The following is a 16,684-nucleotide window of genomic DNA, read 5'->3' on the forward strand; positions in this document are numbered from 1 at the left end:
CTGACAGTTGTTGCACAGGATGATTTTTAGGGTCAAGCTATCCATAAAATACTAGCTGGCATATTTAAACTTTCACAGTGTACCAATAAGTGAGCATGAAACAGCTGAAAAATAAAATCATGGGAAATTACAACCTGGGCAACATTTATAAGTGAAATACAGGAAACAGGCATATGCAAATTATCTTCTGGGCATTTGGGGTCAGTTCGCCATTATCACTAACCCTGGCACTTGTAATATTGTTCCCGCCCTCACCCAAAATCAGGATATTTATAATCTCTTCCATTTCTTCCTTTAGCACCTTGTGGCTACCAGTTCTCCACACTTGAAGCCTGTATTTAATTCAGATTGTGGATTAGAGGGGAATAAGACATCTTAATTTTCAACATTTCTTGAATCTTTGAGTATCTAGGCATAAGAATGTGTAGAAGCTGAGATATTAGGGACCTGGGAAGATGCTATTCAGTAATGACATCCAAGTCCAGGTATCGAGTCCAAAGAGGAAGACTGAGAAAAGAAACAAACGGTCTTGTAATAACCTAAATGGGAGAAGAATTTGAAAAAGAATAGATATATGTTTATGTATAACTGAATCACTTTGAAACTAACACAACATTGTAAATCAACTATAGTTCAATATAAAATAAAAACTTTAAAAAAGAAAGAAACAAATGGTCAGTGATGTACAAAGCTGGAGGGAAGAGGGAGCAATGTTGGGGACCAGACTAAAGACCCCTAGGAAATTGCCAAAAACAGGAAAAGTGTGCCACAGCTTTGTTGATTGACTTGGGAAAGCCTGTGTGGGGATGAGTTTGCCTGGTTTAAAGTTTCAGGGCCAAGGCAAAAAACTCAATGAGAAATGTGGAACCCTCTAAACTCAGAGTGTAAGGGTATGATTCTGCATACACTGTGCCGTTTAACACCTTTTCCTGTGCTCATGTGTGTGCCTTCACAATTTCTTCAGATTAAAATATCTGTCTCCTCCTTCTCCATGGGTTTAAAGACTGCATTATTTATCAAGTTCTCACATTTTATTTTTATAACATTAGTACATACATATATACCAAGAAATGGAACACGCCTTTAAGTTATGCAATACTATAATGAAATGAAAAACCATGAACCCACTCACAAACCATGAACCCACTCACAAAAACCATGAACCCACTCACAAAGTAAATGGGGATAAGAGCTGATTCAGGAGGTGGTAAGTGAAAGGGTGCACCACTAGAAAGGAGAGGAATGTGAAATCCTCTGGGGGAAATCACTGGGGCGCCAACATCAGGATACGAATTTACACAAGAAGATGCTTCTATTGAGAAATCAGCACCTTTTGCTCCACGGAGCAGTGATGAGGACACAGAGGTGATTTGAACTCAAATGCAATAGTTTGGAGAGTGAAGTAACATAGCACAATGCAGAGAAAAGATCTACAATGCTCATGGGTCATGTCTAACAAACCCCACTTTCTGCAGGGGAAACTGTGATGGTTAATGTTCCATGTCAACTTGTCTGGGCTATAGTGCCCAGATGTGTGGTCAAAAACAGGAATCTTCATTCCCATATATTACAGATGAAGAAAATGTGGTCCATAGCGGAGAAGAAATTTGTTTCAAGTCACTGTAATAGATTGGATTACTACTTCCAACTATTGGCTCCCTACCTATAAGAGAATTATATATGCTTTCTCATCGTCAGGTGACTTGCTCAAGTTTCCTTTGGGAGAAGTGGACATCCCTGATTCACTGGCTTTTGGCTTGGCTATGGGACATGCCAAAGGGATATAAATATACAAGGTATTTGCTGCATCCATTCAGACACTTAATCGCAGTTTCATGGTTTGATTTGACTGCTCCTTCAACACACTTCCTAGAATGAGATGACAGAGGAAACTTGAACCCAGCCTACAGCCTGTAGCCAAGCCCAGATGAGCCCAGAAAAACCTCAGCTGACCTGCAACCCTCAGTTAGCCTGGGCAAGAAATAAAAGTTTACACTGTAAGTCATGAGATATCGATATGGTTTATTACCATAACAAATGCTAACACAGTCACACAACAGATTTGTGGCTGGGTGCTACTAATATGCATTGTCAATTTGATTTCATCTTCAAATTAATATTACTCATTTACTTATTGGATCTCTGCTCTGGAGTGATAGGAGTACACATCCTCTATTCCTCTGTTTTCATAAAAGGAAGAGATTTTCTGTCCATACTTGAGGAAGAATATTATCAAGGAGATGTGATTTATTTGATTGATACATTTAGGAGAAGCAATTGAGCAAGCTTGCCCTAGTGCCACCTGGGTTTTCTCTTTGTGCCACCAGGCTTCACCATGCTCTAATCTGCCACTGTCCATACAAAAGGAGTCTGTCCCTGATGCAGAGGCCCATAGGTGTCTCGACTGCCTGTGGCTGGCATGGTAAATCTGCTTAGTACAGCGGTTAGTTATCAGAGAACCCACTGAGGTCACACAACTGAAGCCACTTCCTCCAAAGTACTTTTTATTGGTGAGAAAGCTGAAGTTTGATTCCCTCTGCATGACTCTTGCTACTCTCAGTTTGTTCCAAAGTTGGGTGAGTAAGAAAGGGGTGTTACTTATTGGTCTCTAAAAATGATAATATGCGCCACGCACTGTACTGCATGCTGGGTTTACAGTGATTTTTTATAAGGCATGTTTCTTAAGTGCCAGGAACCCACAGTATAGTAGAGAAGAGAGATACATAAGCAAACAAAACACAATGAAGTGATTAACATGATAACTGGAATAGTTATGGGTATAGAGGTAACATAGTGGAGAGTCTAACTGAACTTATATCAGGAAAGGGGTGGGGTAAGGGAATTAAGCAAACCTTTCTAGAGGACGTGATGTGTAAGCTGAATTTCCAAGAATGAGTAGTAGTTCAGCTAGCTTCTAGGTAGGGGAGAACATTCTAAACACACAAAATCATCAAGTCATGAGTAGTGAGGCATTTTTGCTGAGATATTTGTAGCGTGATTTTTTAAAATTTATTTATTTTACTTTATTTATTTTTGGCTGCGTTGGGTCTTCATCGCTGCGCACGGGCTTTCTCTAGTTGCGGTGAGCGGCGGATACTCTTCGTTGCGGTGCGTGGGCTTCTCATTGCGGTGGCTTCTCTTGCTGCAGAGCACGGGCTCTAGGCGCCCGGACTTCAGTAGTTGGGGCACGCGGGCTCTAGAGCGCAGGCTCAGTAGTTGTGGTGCACAGGCTTAGTTGCTCTGCGGCATGTGGGATCTTCCTGAACCAGGGCTCAAACCCGTGTCCCCTGCATTGGCAGGCGGGTTCTCAACCACTGTGCCACCAGGGAAGCCCTGTTGTTTGATTTTATTGGAACAAAATATGAAGAAGTGCTGACATGAAATGAGGCTGAAGAGACACAGAGGATAAATCATGAAAGGCTTTAAATGCTATCCTAGGAGCTTTGGAGTGTACTTTCCAGGTGGTGAGTTGGGCCAGGTGGGGCTATGATGAGCTGGAGAAAGCTTTCCTCATCTAAGGGAGCAGTTGCTACTCTGTTTCAGTTGGTCATTGCCAGGAGGTTAAAATAACGTGTTGCTAGATCGTCTGACTGTCCAAGGAAATCAGAGTTTAGGAATTTTATGTAAAATCTACTAATTTTTAAATGTTTGAGACTAATTTTAAAAATTGTTTGAAAACAAGCGTTTTTGTAGAGCCCCACAGCTTTGTGACCTCTGCTCTAGGTCATGGTCAGGGCACAGACACTACTAATCATACAGAAAATGAATTAGGGAGAGGATAACCTGGGCATTATGAGGCTCTGAAGCAGGAGTAAGAATGGAGAGAAGTGGACTTAGTTAAGGAAATGTCTGAGAGAACTTGGCGACTGGCTGGATGTGCAGGGAGAGAGACTTTTTGTTGTTGTTGTTGTTTTCTTTTGGCCTAAGGTGGAATGATAAGGCCACCAACTAAGACAGTAATAGGGCAGTAACAGAAAGTTCAGGAAATAAAGAGGAGATATTATAAGTTTTAGATGTGATGAGTTTGAACATTTTGAGGTAGAAAATTTACTCATTTTACACATGAGGAACCTACAGCTCAGAAGTGTTAAGTAATTTTCAGAGTTTTACTTGTGATAAGAACTAAGGCTGGTATAACCCCAATGACTTTATCTTACACCTACATGTGCTGTCACACATAATAGCCACTAACCACGAATGTCTTTTGAGCACTTGAAATGTAGCTAGTTCAAATTGAAATGCACCGTAAGTGTAAATTACATACTGGATTTTGAAAACTTAGCAAGAAAAAAAGAGATTGTAAAGTACCTTGTTAATTTTTTTATATTGATTACCTGTTAAATGATAATATTTTGGGTATATTGAGTTAAATAAAACATATTATTAAAATTAATTCCACCTGTTCTTTTTTTTTTTTTACTTTTTTCTAGTGTGGCTACTAGGAAATTTTAAATTATATATGTGGCTCATATTATATATCTATTGGACAGAGCTGCCCTAGACCATGACCCTCAACAAGAAGGTGCTTTCTAACTCTGCCCACAGCCAGTCTATAGAGAACAAATGGGCCATTAGGCACACCTATCCCATTATCATGTGTTAAGCCCCATGAGAGGATGCCTTCACCTCAGAGTAGAAGAAAAGAAACCCAAGGAGGGGGGGACTTCCCTGGTGGCACAGTGGGTAAGACTCTGCACTCCCCATACAGGGGGCCTGGGTTCGATCCCTGGTCAGGGGACTAGATCCCACATGCATGCTGCAACTGAGGAGCCAGCAAGCCTCAACTAAAGAGCCCTGGAGTCTCAACTGAGGAGCCCACCTGCCGCAACTAAGGCCCGGCGCAACAAAAAAAAGTAAATAAATAAATAAATATTACAAACAAAGAAAAAAGAAAAAGAAACCCAAGGAGGGGAAAGCATGGGTTAGGGGAAGAGTAAAAATGACATTATCTAGTTTCCCAAACATCTCCAAGGAGCGTTTTGGATCTAGGTCCTGCATCAGGAGGACATCATGAGATGAGGACATTCTTACAACTTTCAGCGCATCTTCATGAATTTAAATAAAACTGTGGGCCCATCTTACTGACTGCTTTAGGTCTAGGTGACCTTCCCCTCAGAATAGATTACTGGGTGGTCCTGATGAAGAAATGCTGAAGACCTAAGTGAATCCCATGAGGCAAGATCTGAGCGGGACTCCTGCGAAGCATCTCTCAGTGCTGGGGAGCTCGGTGTCCACCTTGGGCTCTCTTTTCCTACTGGAGAAACAACAGGCCCAGGGAGAACCTCTCAGTGTGGCACAGTGGCAGCCTAGGGGACGGACGATGCAAAGTGAAACTGCCCCTTTACCCTTCTAATGCAGTCCCTCTCAGTCTCTGTGGTCCAGGGGTTCTTTTTCAGCCTCACCCCCAGGTTCTGGAATTTTCACAATGACATTCTTGTCTATGGATAGTTGCTAGTTGGTTTTCTTATGAGGGCTGAAGTCTGGAATGACCTATGTCACCATCTTGATGGCAGTACCTCAATTCATCTGTGTTTTAATAAGGAGGGCATGAGCTATAAATGTCACCTGCGTAAACAAGTTGATTGGTCATCCAACCGACCAGAATCACTCAAGGATAATACGACGTAGTGGTACCTCTGTTATAGATCTTAGTCCTCATGTTTTCAGATCCATAAACTTGATTTTATAAATGCAGTGAGAATTGATTCATTACTGATAAATGGGCTTATCTAACTAAACTTACATAGGACAGGTCAATTACCACTTTATTAAGTTAAAACAGGAAAGTTGGTTAGGGTTATTTTGGTTAGAAATACAAAAACCAATGAGATAGAGACTTCCCTCGTGGTCCAGCGGTAAAGAATCAGCCTTCCAATGCAGAGGACGAGTGTTCGATCCCTGGTCGGGGAACTAAGATCCCACATGCCTTGGGGCAACTAAGCCCATGTGCCGTGACTACTGAGCCCACGCGCCTCAATTAGAGAGCCTGCATGCCACAAACTACAGTGCCCACATGCTCTGGAGCCTGTGTGCCACAACTAGAGAGAAGCCTGTGCACCGAAATGAATGATCCTGCATGCCATAACTAAGACCTGATGCAACCCCCCCACCCCCAAAAAAGAAAAAAAATGAGATAATTCAATAAAAATTTAATATATATTAATATGTATACTATAATATATATTACATATCATGGTATATAATATACATATATTATAAACCTACAACAGTTTGTCACAGAACCCAAGACCAGGAATGCAGTTGGATTCCAGGAAAAGATGAGAACCAGAAATTGAAAATGTTGTTTGGGTTCTATGTCTCTCATCTATGTTCCTCTCTGTGCATCTCGTTCATTCATTTCATGTATCTCTGTGGAACTGCTTCCTCTCATTCTCTTGTCTATGTGGAAAATGAACACCCATAGCTCCTGGGTTAATTTGTTACAAGTCTAGCTACTTGGAGAAACTAACCTGATTTCAGTCAGAGTTCCTGTCTCCTGGGAAGGGTTGATTGATCTAGCTTGGACATAAGCCCACTTTTGGTATCAATCAACTGTAGCCAGAATGGCATGCTTATATTGTTGAAATATACTCCTTACTATTTACCCAAAAGAGTTTAAAACTTATGTCCACACAAAAATCTGCACACAGATGTTTATAGCAGCTTTATTCATGATTGTCAAAACTTGGAAGCACCAAGATGTCCTTCACTAGATAAATGGATACAAAAAAAAAAAAAAAAAGTGGCATATCCAGACAATGCAATGTTAGTGCTAAAAAGAAATGAGGGCTTCCCTGGTGGCACAGTGGTTAAGGATCCGCCTGCCAACGCAGGGGACACAGGTTCGAGCCCTGGTGCAGGAAGATCCCACATGCTGTGGAGCAACTAAGCCTGTGCACCACAACTACTGAGCCTGCGCTCTAGGTCCCGCGAGCCACAACTACTGAGCCCGCGTGCCACGACTACTGAAGCCTGTGTGCCTAGAGCCACCGCAATGAGAAACCCGCACACTGCAACTAGAGAAAGCCCACGTGCAACAACGAAGACCCAACACAGCCAAAAATATAAATAAATAAATAAATAAAATTAAAAAGAAAATTTTTTAAGTAGATTGTAAACTAATACTAAAAAAATTTTTTTAATATAAATAAATAAATAAAAGAAATGAACTATCAAGTCATGAAAAGACACGGAGGAAACAAATACATATTACTAAGTGAAAGAAACCAATCTGAGAAGGCTATATACTGTACAATTCCAATGATACGACTTTCTGGAAAAGGTAAAACTATGGAGACAATAAAAGGATCAGTGGTTGCTAAGGGTTAGAGGGGCATGAGGGATGAATAGGCAGAGCACAGAGGATTTTTAGGTAGTAAAACTATTCTGTATGATACTCTAATGGTGAATACACATTTATAAATTTGTCCAAACCCATAGAACAACACCAAGAGTGAACCCTAACGTAAACTATGGAATCTAGGAGATAATGATATTTCAATGTAGGTTCATTATTTTAATAAATATACTACTCTATTGGGAATGTTGAGAATGGGGGAAGTTATGCATATGTGAGAGCAGGAGGTGTATGGGAAATCTTTGTACCTTCCACTGTGTTTTGTTGTGAACCTAAAATTGTTCTTAAAAAAAATAATAAAGTCTTAAGATACACACCAAATAATGTTGGCAGGGAATTCTCCAGGAGCATCTTGCATGGTTTTTAGAAAAAAAAGTATGTGCGGAGGGGGGCGGTCAGAAGACCATCAAAAATAAATATCCAAAATAAAATATAATTTATAGTAAAATAAAGTGAGTGAGCCAAGTCTCACATTTCCTGATTAGCATGGAATATTAGATATCTAGAAGCTTTTGAGGAAGCCAAATGATCATCAGAAATATTTTTGGTGAGCTTTGAAGGAATGCAATTGATTTTTTAAAATACTATTTATATCTGTTTTAGTCAGACTAAACTAATTGCTGTAAAAACCACCTCAACACCTCAGTGACTTAACACAAATAAGGTTTATTTCTTATTCATGACACAGTCAGCAGAGTATGCATCATTCAGAGATCCACACTGTCATTCAGAGATCCAGGCTCCTTCCACCTTCTGGGTCTGCCCTCCCCTAGGTCTTTGGGGTCTTCTCTAACAAGCCAGCAGGTAAGGAGAGAAAGAGCATTGAGAAGGCACACTATTGTTAACTGCCTTGATATGAAAATGTCGTAAATTATTTCCACTGTGAGAATGGGACATATGGTCCCACCTAGATCAAAGGGACACCTGGGAGCCCTAGTTACTTGAGAAGCCTGGGACCATCAGGCAGCAAGTCCAAATGGGGACTGATTGTGGCCAATTTGCAGCTGCAGCCTCAGGGTAAACTCCCAGGGGTGGGTCCCCTCCCCACTGGAGATTATGTAGGTGCTTGGTGTTAGGCTCTAGCTCCATAGACCTGGAGACCCATTGCTGCCCAGGACTCCTGTAAGAAAGTGTAGTGAGCAAGTGCGTGCTGAGAACTTCGGGGGTAGCTAGGGATCTGGAACTGGGCAAGTGTCAGGAGATGCCTGTTACAGGACAGGTACTTGGAGGATAAGGTGTATGCCAACTGGCAACTCCTAAAATACCCAATGGGTAATATTCTCATTGAATGAAGAGCTCCAGTTTACTGCACTGCTTTGCTAGGGTGGGGGCAGGAGTCTGGTTGGGGTATCTTCTATAACACAAACTTGGGATAGACTAGTGGCATGTCCAGGAAGAAGAAACAAACATGAATATCTGTGAGCACTGTCAGTCCTTGTCACTATGCTAACTTCTTCAGGCTCTGATGTACTATTTCATCCATGTCCACTTTGGAAATCAAGATAAAGAGCCATATTCTTGGGTCAGGGAACAATTTTCTCCTGGACAGTGCTAATAGGCTGGTGTCAACTATGACTTTCAGCTTCTCAGTTTCCTCTATTTAAGTGGCACACTCTTATTGGACGTCCAACGCTACCTCTTAGGCTTCTGTCATGTCTTGCCTTCTGCGTTGGATCACCCAGCCTCTTCCAAGAGGTGTTATTTTTATCTAATTTGTTCTCAGGGGTCTTGCTAAGTAGGAATTTTACAAAAGAAATTTTAATGTAGAAATTAAGGGGAAATCAAAGTTCCTTTTGTGAAATGCCAATCCTGTTCTACTCTACTTAGGGTAAAAGAGCTTTTCAATGACTCAATCAAGGCAGTTCAGCAGGCCTCTAGATTCTAGATATAATACTGTGCGGTTTAGGGAACATGATACTAGTCTGTAGGGAAAATCAGGAAGACCTGAGATAACTGATCAGATAAAGGCAAAATCTCTTTGAGTAGACAGGATAGATCTCAAAATGTCTGTTAAGGCATTTTCTTCTCTTCTATGAAGCTAGGTTTCTTTACATATTTTCCCGTTATAGGAAATAGACAGGGAGAAAGTTCTCCATCCAGAGGAGAGAGCTATATTACATATAAGATTGTATCTGCTGGCAGATTGCATCTTCTACCTAATCCTGCCTAAAAGGTCATCCCTGTAAAGCTGAGACACCTGCTTCCTCTTGGGTAGAAAGAGTATATCACAGAGAGAGGCAACTGTTGAGACTGTGAGATCTATTTTATTAGAAAGCATAAATGTAGGCATATTACAGGTACTCGGCTCAGCCTCAGAATCTAAAGTTGTCAGTTTTTAGAATTAAGTCATGATTCTCTCCTTAGTATCATTCTATCTTGCCTCAGACTTGCAGATCCTAAAGTCCGAGTTGACAGAATTAAAATGATATCATCTGGTTGGCCTGAGGCATGACTCTGGACCTCCCTAAACTCTTTCTGCATCTCTTCCTTTCCCTTCTCCTAGTGGCAGCTCCATAGCCAATACATTTTTCCTTGGAAAAATTAGAGTGAATTTGTGAGATTCTTCTTGTTCAATGCACACCACGTTGGCAAGATGTATATGGATGGTCAACAAAGATATTTTATTATGGGCATTCAGGGAGTGTGGTATTTTTTTCCAAGTGCAGTGAAAAGGTCTAGGATTACGGGATACTGCACTGCTCTTGAAAGAATGGTCTACTTTCATCAAAGAATAGGAGAATATTCAGATGTTAATTGTTGTGATCACCTGAAGGTTAAGAAAAAGCGTTCAAAAAGACTCTAAGCTTTCCCCCAACTTTCAAGTAATTGTTAACCCATATTCCCCTTCAAATGTTCTTTTGTTGTCTCATTCCTTTCATGTTCTTTACAGACATAGATCTTGTCTTGAAAAGGGCCTGTAGTGGTCAGAGTAACAGGCCTGGGGATGCCGGGCTGGTTGAGAAGAAGCAGGAGAGGCCAGAACCAATGCCAAAGGGTCAGCAGTGAGGAGAGGGCGACTAGGAGCTCATCTTCCCCAGCAAGAGAGAATTCAACAGCTCATATCTCCAGGCAATGATAGGGGTGCTTGGCTCTGAGAGCAAAGTATAAGCAGAGTGTTCAGATTCCTGCTGAGGGGCTGAGGGAGTGGTAGCTAAGCCTGCAGGCTCAGTGCTCATGCCAGGCCATTCTGGCCCAGGAGAAAGCAAAAGACACTCAAGGCCTGCAGGGATCAGGTCAAGCATCAAGAAGACCAGGCTACAGTTCTGTAAAGAGAAGAAGAATGTACAGTAAAGATGGGGACATGCCAAGAGGGGATTATTTCATTCAGACACAAAGAGGCCACGAAAGAAGACTGGGTTCCAGAATAGGAAACAGAGACCCTCCCAGACCTAATCACACACATATCTCACACTGATGTGAACCATGTCAGAATCTGGTACAGTGCCCCAGGCACTTAATTCAACCAGCTCCCCTATGAGTCACAAACAGTATTCACATATATTAACACTTCTCACCCTCACACAATCACAAAACTCTTCAAGAGGAATGGGACAAGTGTCTCCCTTTTTACCAGTGAAAATACTGAGGTCTTGAGCAGTTAAAAGTGACTATCTAAGATTAACTAGCCTCCGAATGGCAACAGCAAGGCTCAAATCCTAGTCTTCTGTCACTAAAGCCCTCCTTTTCTGGGCACTAGCTGCTCTTCATATCTTTGGTCCACTATCAGCTCTTACCCAGTTCCATAGCTGAGTATTTAACCAGGCAGCCCTGCACACCAGTTTCCCACCCTGATTAAAAAACTGGGCTTCAGAACTGTGACTCTCTTGAGTCAGTCACCCAAGGGCTATGCTTGCATTTCCTGACTCACATCGGGACAGGATTTCTTCCTTCACTCCCCCATAGAGGTTTAGAGTTCAGGGTTAGTATCCCGGCTTCTCTAGAAAGACACTCATGGGCATTCCCAAAGAGCCCCCTACCCCAGCCCTATTCCCACAGGTTAACTTAATATCTGGGGAGTGACAACAGGTAGAATGAGACGGGACCATTTCCTATAGTTTAAACTCAGAGTTTGAGGACTGAGGGAATCTAAGGCAACTAATCCTGAGCTAAGAGTCAGTACTGGTCATTTTAGCTCTGCCCTGTCATTTGGAAACAATTGTTATGATTTTGGAAAGTTGCTTATTGACTGACTCTTACTTTCTTCATGTTTAACATAAAGATGTTAATTCAATAATTTTCGAGATGCTTTTTGTTCTCACATTCAGTAACTGTGCGGTATGGGTTTTCTAAGTATGATTATTATTATCATCATTCTATTCACTACTAGAATGTCTCAGTTAAATTCCTTGAAGAACACATAAAGTAGGTGACTATTATGGGCGGCTGTACGGCACTGGTAGAATAACCCTTATCCTCAGAGTTCACCCCCACCCCCGCCTTCTTCACCTCCCTCAATGCCAGTTCCTTTGGGGTCCATCTACAGGACTTACCTAAGCAGGTCATGGCCACATCTTCCTTGTGGTTGCAGTTGTGATACCCCCAGAACCTGTGCCGACAGTGCTCCAGGGACTGCTCCTTCCCTGAGCAATGAACATCATCTAGCCAGATGCGGCCGGCTCCAAGGCCAAAGTTTCTCCGGGCTTTGGCAGATAGAAAGATCGACTCCCCACAGCCCAGTTGCTTGCACACCACCTGTTCCTCATTTTCTCCCCAGCCATCATCACAGACGGAGCCCCATTCACCCTTGTGCAGCACCTCCAGTCTCCCAGAGCAGCGGGAGCCTCCTCCTACCAGCCTCAAGTCAAAGGGATCTGCAGGGTTCAGGGGATGGAGAGAGGCATGGAAAGAAGAAAAACTAACATCATCTACGTCCTCATTCAAACCCCATCAACACTTTTGAGACTCTTCGCCTGTGTTTCTGTGATTATAGCCCTTGCTCTAGGTTCCAATCCATGTGGCCCAGGACTGTTTCCTTAACTAAGACCTTTTCACTTTCCTATCTATTTTATAAAAGTCTAATATTTATGAATGACTTTCTAGTAGCTTTTTAAAACTGAAGACTTCAACAAGTACATGGAATGGTGTGTCCTTTTCCTATTATATAGAATTCAGTAAAATAATAGTTCATATTAATATATTGCTTAATATCATTTAAAGCATTTTCATATACAAAGGCAGGTATCATTATCTCCATTTTAAAAACAAGACAATTGATGGGCAGCACAATTAAATAACTTTGCCATGGTTATGTGATGCATGAGTAGTTCTCTGTAAACACTGATTGAATAGAACTCCATTTAATCAAATTCATGAATGAACCTAGTTGCTGGACTTATAGGCATTACCTTCACATTCAACCCATGTGTCTTCATCATGGGTGCAGTTATTCTTCCCCCAGAGCCCAGAAGAGCAATCCTGAAGGTTTCCTTCTTGTCCTGAGCATGACACCTCACTCAGCCAGATGGGCCCTTGGCCCTGGGTATCCTTGTTGCAGGATCTTTGGGTCAGTATGGCCCTCCCACACCCCAGCTGCCGGCACACCACCTTCGCGGCTGAGAGATTCCAGCCTGCTTTGCACACGGTGCCCCATTGCTGTTGGTGCTTCACCTCCACTCGCCCTTTGCAGTGATCAGGGCCACCAACCAGCCGCACAGTCTCTGGAACTGTGGGAAAAGAAAGATGAAGCATCTGCTCTTTGTAAGAACACATCCTTCCCAGAAAAGGGGGCTCCTAACACTGAATTTTTCTAAGAAATAAGAATGAGACCTCAGCATCAGGGTGCAAGCATTTAGTGATTGTTTCTCTGATAACGAACTGTGGGGTAACAAAGAGAAGACATGAACTAGTCCCTTAGCCAAATCACAGTCTAATGGAGGAGGAGATAGACACACAGAGGGAAATTATTAATACATAGAAAGCAAATATATGAATGGAACAAAGGAATACAACAACAAAAACAATCATATATATATATATATATATTCACATATATATGTATGTATGTGTATATATATATGTATATATATGTGTGTGTGTGTATATATAGATATATATATATACACGCACACACACACAGTTGTTGTGTGTTGGTTTCCTATGAGCGTCTCCTGTCTACCTAGCAAGATGGTGGAATCCTTGAGAACTGAAAAAGCATACATTATACTTTGGGAGCTCATTTCTTCCCCATAACTCCACCTGAGCTCTAGATACAAATGTTTAGTGTTTGCTGGATCTGTGCATGTTTGTGTGTGTGAAGAAGAGAAGCAGGTTCTCATATAGATTGAAACTAAGAGACAATCATTAGTTCAACCAAGGATGAGTAGCAATTCTAGCTGAGGATAATGTTTGTCACCAGGGTCCACAACTGAGGAAGTGTAAGATGTGAAGGACAAGGATCCAATTAGCCATTAGTTCATGGTGGAGAATAAGGACAAAGAGTGGTCATGTGGGGTGTGGGCAGCTGGCACACAGTCCTTGAGCCCTGCCATACTTACTTTCACACTTCGCCCCTGCATCCTCACTGTGGGAGCAATCAAAAACATCTTCCTCTTGCTCACAGTGAATCAGTTCACTTTCCATCCCACTGCAGCTGACCCCTTGGATGAGGACTTTTTGGTCTTTTTCTGCCAATGGCTTATATAAAGTACCACTGGGTGTCCCTGTGGCTGCTCCACAGCCCAGCTCCCGGCACACCACTTCCACATCTTTCATGTCCCAGCCGTCATCACACACGGTGCCCCACTGGCCGTCCCGTTCCACTTCCACCCGCCCTTCACAGCGATGGCGACCTCCCACCAGTCGCAGTCTAGATGAAGACTCTGCAAAGAAATGAGATATTGGCTGGAGATCTGGGAGGAGCCCAGAGAGTACTCAGGCACGTATGCAGTCTTCTTAGAACCCTTCCACCACTGCCAGTGTGTGGAAAATTGAGGGATGAAAAACGAGGGGGCCAAAAGGGAAGAGGAGGAAGAGGAGCTTCAGGACTCCATCTCTGAGTTCTAGCCCTGCTACACTCTTAATTGTACCCTACCAAGAAACTCCACTTCAAGACACCTAGATATGACTGCTAGTTTTCGAAAACCAGCAGTCATATCTAGGTGTCTGAAGGTTAAGAGAAAGAGGTTCGTTGAGCATCCAGCAGAGTTTTTAGAACCTCTGGTGGTCAGGATCAGAAGGACCTATAGAGATCATCAAGTCTACCCCACCATTTCACTGATGAAGAAAATGATCCTCATGAAATTCAAGGTCATATGGTCACACTGTCAAATAGTGGAAACCCCGGGTCAGAACAGGAGTGTAGAGATGATATCTGTTTTTGTTCTTTCTTCCTCATGACTCTGTCTCCCCCCATGGCAGCTAGATTGAGACAAGGTGTCTGGAAATAATTTGGGCTGAACAACCTGACTGTCTCTCCCAGTATCAGCGATCCACCCCCACTCATCCTTGCTACTTCTATGACATTTTCCCATGTCCAAGAACCCAGCTCAGAAGAAATACAGAGAGTACTGGGCAAAGGAAGAGTCAGAGCCTCAGAGTCTCAGGGCCCCAAAACTGAGTCTAGAGGATTCTAGAGGTTGGGAGTAGGAGCTAGGCTTCACAGAGTGTGCAGATAAGTTCTGAGGAATCCAGGACTTGTTTCTGCTTCTTGACTACAACCGTGAGGTAGAAAAGACTGATAGAAATTCTTTCCCTTCTACTAAGACTTAGATGTGGAGTAGAGATGGTTGTGTAGGGAGACCAGGGAAGAGCCCATTAGGAAACAAACTTCTGGATACTACATTCCAGGTATTGTTTTATGAAGTCAGAGAATAGTGATGACAAAATAGTTAGCATTGTTGCCCTCAAAGAGATTCTATTTAATAGGCTTGAGGCAATCCCACCAAGTCCTCTCAGCCCCAGAGTGACAGAGTGATACAGAAAGCCTAAATTTGCCATACCTCCATGGAGAGGTCTGTTGAACCTGGAGGGGCCACATTCGGACTGGTGGTCTGTGATCTACTAGAATATGAACAGTATAACATGTGACAACATGGGCCACATGGAATGACCCAGATCCCTGCAAGAATGGAATACAATTTCTCAGGACCAGATTTTCCACTGCCTACCTTGTCTCAACTCTGCATAAACTCCCTGGAACTTGGCATCAACCCCAGAAGAAGCTGTTGGGTGAAAAAAGTCTGACCTGATTTTAAACTGCATTGGGAAGTTTATGTTTGGTTTGTTCATTTGTTTTTGTTCTCCTTTTCTTCCATAATTTCTTGAGGGAAGCAATATGAAGAATGGAGGTTAGAGATAGAAATTAAAATAAAACTATAAAAAAACTAAGAAAAGTCTCCATTTTTGCACACCAAAGTTTAAGGCATATATACCTGAGTACAAATATAATTCAAGAAGAGTCATCTAGAAATAACTTTTGGGTCATTGTAACTAAGATTAGAGCTTGGAGAGGCATTATTGTGTACTCCAGCTAAGATTAGCTATCAGAATCATGCATAGGTTATTTCATTTTATTTTGAATGATAAAACTCTGGTTTTAAATCAGTTTTCATTTTCATGAAGTGGAGGACTAGAACACCTCCTAAGAAAGAAGAAATATGTTTTTAAAAAGAGACAGACACTGAGAGAGAGAGAGAGAAACACAGAATAAGTATAAAAGAAATCCAGGGGCTTCCCTGGTGGCGCAGTGGTTGAGAATCTGCCTGCCAATGCAAGCGACACGGGTTCGAGCCCTGATCTGGGAAGATCCCACATGCCGCGGAGCAACTGGGCCCGTGAGCCACAGCTACTGAGCCTGCGCATCTGGAGCCTGTGCTCCGCAACAAGAGAGGCCGCGAAAGTGAGAGGCCCGCGCACCGCGATGAAGAGTGGCTCCCGCTCGCCACGACTAGAGAAAGCCCTCGCACAGAAACGAAGACCCAGCACAGCCAAAAATAAGTAAATAAATAAATTTAAAACCACTGCCTCTTCCCTTACACCATGATGCAGTCACATTAAAAAAAAAAAAAAAAAAGAAATCCAGCTTGAGGGGAGAAAAGTTGTGAGAAAAGATTTGAAAGCTAGAGAGAAGAACAGAGGGGCTCGTCAGTGCAGTGTGTCCTAGGCAGTGTTTTAGCTTACTTCATTAGCTGAGGTCTTGAAAGAGGGACCCAGGGATGGAGAGCAACATCTTAGGATGTGAGCAGGCTGTAAAGAGAGCAGGTGTCTCCCGGCACTTGCAGTAAGGGATAGCCCTGGAGGCCAGAGAAGAAAGACCAAGTAATCTGAGTATTGGACTGAGACCCAGAAGCAGCACTCCTTTAAGGAATCAAACTGCATCCCTCAGGGTGT

At 42.5% G+C, this 16,684-nt stretch overlaps 1 protein-coding gene across 1 annotated transcript; it reads right to left on the minus strand.

The window, feature by feature from the left end:
- Positions 1-9,636: 9,636 nt before the first annotated feature.
- Positions 9,637-15,556, minus strand: CD5L (CD5 molecule like). The gene is made up of 5 exons (XM_068537593.1): positions 15,463-15,556; positions 13,852-14,175; positions 12,703-13,020; positions 11,848-12,168; positions 9,637-10,620 (listed from the first exon to the last, which is right to left on the minus strand). Exons 1-5 carry the CDS (start codon positions 15,554-15,556, stop codon positions 10,613-10,615), a joined length of 1,065 nt encoding a protein of 354 aa, XP_068393694.1. The 3' UTR covers positions 9,637-10,612.
- Positions 15,557-16,684: the final 1,128 nt, after the last annotated feature.

This window comes from Eschrichtius robustus, chromosome 3 (assembly GCF_028021215.1).
Source record: "Eschrichtius robustus isolate mEscRob2 chromosome 3, mEscRob2.pri, whole genome shotgun sequence".
Classification (NCBI taxonomy): domain Eukaryota; kingdom Metazoa; phylum Chordata; class Mammalia; order Artiodactyla; family Eschrichtiidae; genus Eschrichtius; species Eschrichtius robustus.

Excerpts from the sequence above, each read along its gene's own strand:
- CD5L (XM_068537593.1), bottom strand. The coding sequence starts at position 15,556 with ATGCAGTTTAAAATCAGGTCAGACTTTTTTCACCCAACAGCTTCTTCT. Across the intron at positions 14,176-15,462 it reads TTATGCAGAGTTGAGACAAG|AGTCTTCATCTAGACTGCGA; the intron begins GTAGGCAGTGGA and ends ATTTCTTTGCAG. Across the intron at positions 12,169-12,702 it reads CACATGGGTTGAATGTGAAG|ATCCCTTTGACTTGAGGCTG; the intron begins GTAATGCCTATA and ends TGAACCCTGCAG.